The 4,369-nt window shown below is 41.5% G+C and overlaps 1 protein-coding gene across 1 annotated transcript; it reads left to right on the top strand.

Annotated features, from left to right (window-relative positions):
* The first annotated feature begins 224 nt into the window (after positions 1–224).
* On the top strand, positions 225–2,041 carry LOC147451836 (expansin-A10-like). The gene is made up of 3 exons (XM_086518838.1): positions 225–640; positions 733–1,048; positions 1,170–2,041. Exons 1-3 carry the CDS (start codon positions 421–423, stop codon positions 1,480–1,482), a joined length of 849 nt encoding a protein of 282 aa, XP_086374964.1. The 5' UTR covers positions 225–420; the 3' UTR covers positions 1,483–2,041.
* Positions 2,042–4,369: the final 2,328 nt, after the last annotated feature.

Here is a 4,369-nt window from a genome sequence, read left to right as displayed (position 1 = left end):
GGAGATGATGATGATCTCACGCTCATGACCACCTGTTGCCGCCTTGTCCTTGTCCTTTCACTTGCTGCTCCCATCCTTAAACAAACAACAAAATATATACCTCATCATCCAGAAGGGCCCCATTCTCTCATCCCATCTCTATCTAAAGCTGGATCATCGCTCCTTCTTGCAGCTGCTTAATCTCACAATTTTTAGCTCACAAATTGTTCCTGCATGGTCTGCGCCATTTTGTGTTTGCTTGATCATTTATGATTGCTGATACAATCACAGTCAAAAGCAGTGTTGAGCATCTAATTAGACGGCTGTTGTCTTCTAAACACAGCCAACAGCTGCAAGCAGTATAATTGGGCTTACTTGTAATATTAGCATCCACGTCATAATTAGCTTAACACATGCACACAGAGATATTTGTGTCGAGTGATGCACATGCAGATAGATACGCGCACCACACCCGCACATCACTTCCACACTAACGTACTGTCTGAGTTACAAAGCAGTATATTAATGGCAGCTATATTAATGCTGTGGTTGATTTTTGCTCTTGTTATCTCTTCAAGTGATGCTTTCTCGTACTCGGATGGGCCATGGACTGATGCACATGCAACGTTTTATGGAGGCAGCGACGCATCGGGCACCATGGGTACTCAAGGCTTGAGTGATTTCTGAGTACTTGAATATCAGTTGTTTTATTGGGTATTGTCCAACATGTTGTCATTTTTTAAAAAACTGTAGATGGAGCGTGTGGGTATGGAGACCTTTACAGCCAAGGTTATGGCACCAATACAGCTGCGCTGAGCACGGCGCTTTTCAATGGAGGCATGGCATGTGGGGCGTGCTTTGAGATCAAATGCACCGATGACTACCAATGGTGCTTGGCGGGCACCTCTGTGGTTGTGACTGCCACTAATTTCTGCCCACCAAATTATGCGATTTCGAGCGTTGATGGAGGATGGTGCAACCCTCCTCTTCAACATTTCGATATGGCGCAACCTGCGTTTCAGAAGATTGCACTCTACAGAGGAGGCATTGTACCAGTGCAGTATAGAAGGTGATGTTTTCGATTCTTTGCCGATAAGGCTGTTTGAGAGAGAGAGAGAGAGAGAGAGAGAGAGAGAGAGAGATTACTAGTACAAAGTGACAAACTAACAATAATTAATTTGTGTATGCAGAGTGGCATGTGAACGTGACGGCGGTGTGCGGTTTACAGTGAATGGGCATGCCTTCTTCACCTTGGTGTTGATAACAAACGTGGGTGGTGCGGGTGATGTGATTGCGGTGTCGATCAAGGGCACACAAACAGGGTGGCAGCTCATGACCCGAAATTGGGGCCAGAATTGGCAATCCAACAGTAATATGTGTGGCCAACCTCTCTCCTTCATGGTTACTGTGAGTGACGGAAATACAGTGACATCCTACAATGCAGCTCCTTCCGGATGGCAGTTTGGCCAAACCTTTGTTGGCTCTCAGTTTGAACACTTATGAATTTCAAACCCTGGCCTTCACCCGCGCGAACACGCAGAGTCACACTTGCAATATATATATTGTACGTACATGCTTTAATCATCAGCCATCTTCACACACATAATAATTCATTAGCAAGACTAGAGTGCTCACTGCTTATACTATAAATCAATATGATGCTGCATGCAGATAATAAAGTTTAAGCCCTGCTTGTATATATATGAGCACGTCCCATTCAATTATATCGTTCTCGACTCCTGATTTATATTCACTTCCATGAGTAGCGCCGCAATGTGCTTAATTTCCAAAAACAGTGAAAGCATTCTGCGCCATGACCGTACTGAGACGTCGCCTCATTTGTCAGGCCTTGCAAATAAAACTACTTCTAGTGAGCGCAGCCGCCAGCGCCTCAATTTTCCTCTTAGGCTTAGCTGATCCTAACGATTCTTTTTATATGAACCACTTGGCCAGGCGGAGTCTACATATTAATGAACCGCTCATACAAAATTCTAAACCCAAGTAATTAGCTGCCATGCGGTTGTACTAATTTGACACTCCAACAAATACTGAAAAAATGCTGGCACTTTTGTGAAATGCTTTTCTATATCCAGCCTGCATAATTGCCTTGATTAGTCTTTAAACAGAAAATCATAATCTATAATTAGACTTTCCTGCCATGTAATGCAATGGCATTGAAGCCTTTTGGTTTGATTAATTAAGAATCTTCCTTGTTTTATGGGCTTGAGGTGTCCACTTTGGCTCCTCTTCATTCAATACAAAGTTGTAGCCAACCATCAACGCATTACTCATGTGGTTGTGGTGGCCAACATACATAGGGGCTCTTGCAAACTCATAGGCTTCAAATGCATCACCATCCACTTGATCACTATGAATGGGTTGTGTTCTCAAGTAATTCAAGCTTTCTACATGGTCTTTGTGTGTGCATCTTCTCCATTGCTCCTCCACTGGCTTTTCATCCATCCAAGTCAAAAGCAAGACAATTTTGTGCATCGTAACACTGTACACTTTTATGTTTTGTTAAGTCACCATTTTGCTTGATCTTTTTTTAAAAAATTATTTGGGTTTGATTAAAATGAATTTTTAGGTGTTATATATACCCAAAGTCTTTTTATGAACTAAAAAAAAATTGACATTTTTTTGGAATATCGATCTCACCATTAACTTTACTCTTGCACAACATTTCTCAACCTAAATTGTGAAAAAAAGGTCTTGGTTTTTGTCTTTTTTCAAAGTTTTGTAACTACAGTACAACTCTAAGATTTATCTTTGTGAAGCTCAACTTGTTAGAGGATCAATCTTAAGAGTTTTCAATATGTTTTGATGCTTCTAGGGAGAATTAAGTGTTAAAAGTTATGATCAAATTACAAAAATTACGTAATCTTGTTTTTTTTTTGTTAAATTTAACTCTTTCACTACAAGAGGTTGTGTGTTCTTGTGACGCTGTTAGCGACGAAAATACACTGGGTTTTTATAATCCCCGACATTGCTAAAACCGTCGCTAATAGCGTTGTTACGAGAGCGTCGTTATAAGCGTCGTTATATGTGTCGCTATAAGTGTCATTATATAGAGACGCTCATAACGACGGTCATAGCGACGGTTATAGCGACGTTTACACATAAGTCTATAGCGGCGCTCATAGCGACTCTACAGAGCCATAAATAGCGACGGTTATAGCGACGCCCGAGAGATTTTTTTTCTGGTGACAGGGCATTGAATGCTCTGCCACCCATCAAGCATATTGTATTTGATTCACTTTTTAAAAAAAGTGCAAGGGTAGATAATAGACCCAAAATAGTCACTCACAAGACGCATTGTTTGCAAAATTGACAAGCGTAAAATTGACAATTGTACACATCATAGGCAAAATGAATTGATTGACAAATGTAATAATGACAATTGTACAACTTCATAGGCATAAAGAATTGATTGGCAAAATGAACTGCGGTGACAAATGTAATAATATACATGGTTCAAAAAGACGTATAAAATCCGTCTCATGATACATAAGCTATGAGAAACCCTAAACTAATGCTATCTAGCTACGGCTAAACTGAAGTCGTCTAGTCAGACGTCTCATCGCGTCCAAGCGGCGTATCTGTCGGATTCTGCAAAAAAAGACAATAAGACAGCTTTCAGTAAGTATAAACATATAACGACATTTGTAAAACAATACAAAAAATGGAAAAGAGTAAACCCTAATACTAATCATGCCGCCGCGAGAACTGAGAATGTTTATCAGGGCATTTAAGCCCTTCCTGCCTGCGTACTCGCGCTCGTACGGTGTGGGATCACGTCCTGTCATCGACCACTGTCAAAACATACAAAGATTTCATTATGTTAGAATTAAAAAACTCATAAACCCTAAACTATCGAACATAAAGAGCAATGCGAAAACATTTACAAAATCGGCCTCAAATGATGCCCATCCACCGCTCCCCAAGTGGTGCGAGCTCCCTGCCTCTACTCGTGCTATGGCTACATCCTTTTGTTGCTTCCACTTGTAGGGATTCTCGCGCGCTGCTTTCTTCGCATTCTTCTAATCTTCTTTGGCCAGTCAATCTGGCCTGTTCCACCCATGCTTGATTGCTTTTTGCACTTCGGAACGTTTGTGTTTGCAGTATTCGCGCATTCGAATCTTCATCAGGTCTTCATTGAAGCGTTGATCCCATGTTGGAACGGGAAACTCATCATGAAGTATGCTGATGACTCTGTTTTTTAAATCACTTGGTACTTCACTCCATTTGTTTAGTATGTAGTGTCTAAACAGCTGAGAGCAAAGACCACGCATGCGCGAGATCACCTTCTTGCCGTCATCATCTATGATGATGCCGCCGCTGAAGTCGACGGAGTAAGGCAAGCCCTCTGGCCGGTGACGCATGAACCTGA

This window comes from Adiantum capillus-veneris, chromosome 8 (assembly GCF_014529385.1).
Source record: "Adiantum capillus-veneris isolate H3 chromosome 8, ASM1452938v2, whole genome shotgun sequence".
Classification (NCBI taxonomy): Eukaryota; Viridiplantae; Streptophyta; class Polypodiopsida; order Polypodiales; family Pteridaceae; genus Adiantum; species Adiantum capillus-veneris.
Note: the sequence above shows the minus strand (reverse complement) of the source record. Positions and strands in the feature narration are given on the sequence as shown.

Excerpts from the sequence above, each read along its gene's own strand:
- LOC147451836 (XM_086518838.1), top strand. The coding sequence starts at position 421 with ATGCACATGCAGATAGATACGCGCACCACACCCGCACATCACTTCCAC. Across the intron at positions 641-732 it reads CGACGCATCGGGCACCATGG|ATGGAGCGTGTGGGTATGGA; the intron begins GTACTCAAGGCT and ends AAAAAACTGTAG. Across the intron at positions 1,049-1,169 it reads GTACCAGTGCAGTATAGAAG|AGTGGCATGTGAACGTGACG; the intron begins GTGATGTTTTCG and ends TTGTGTATGCAG.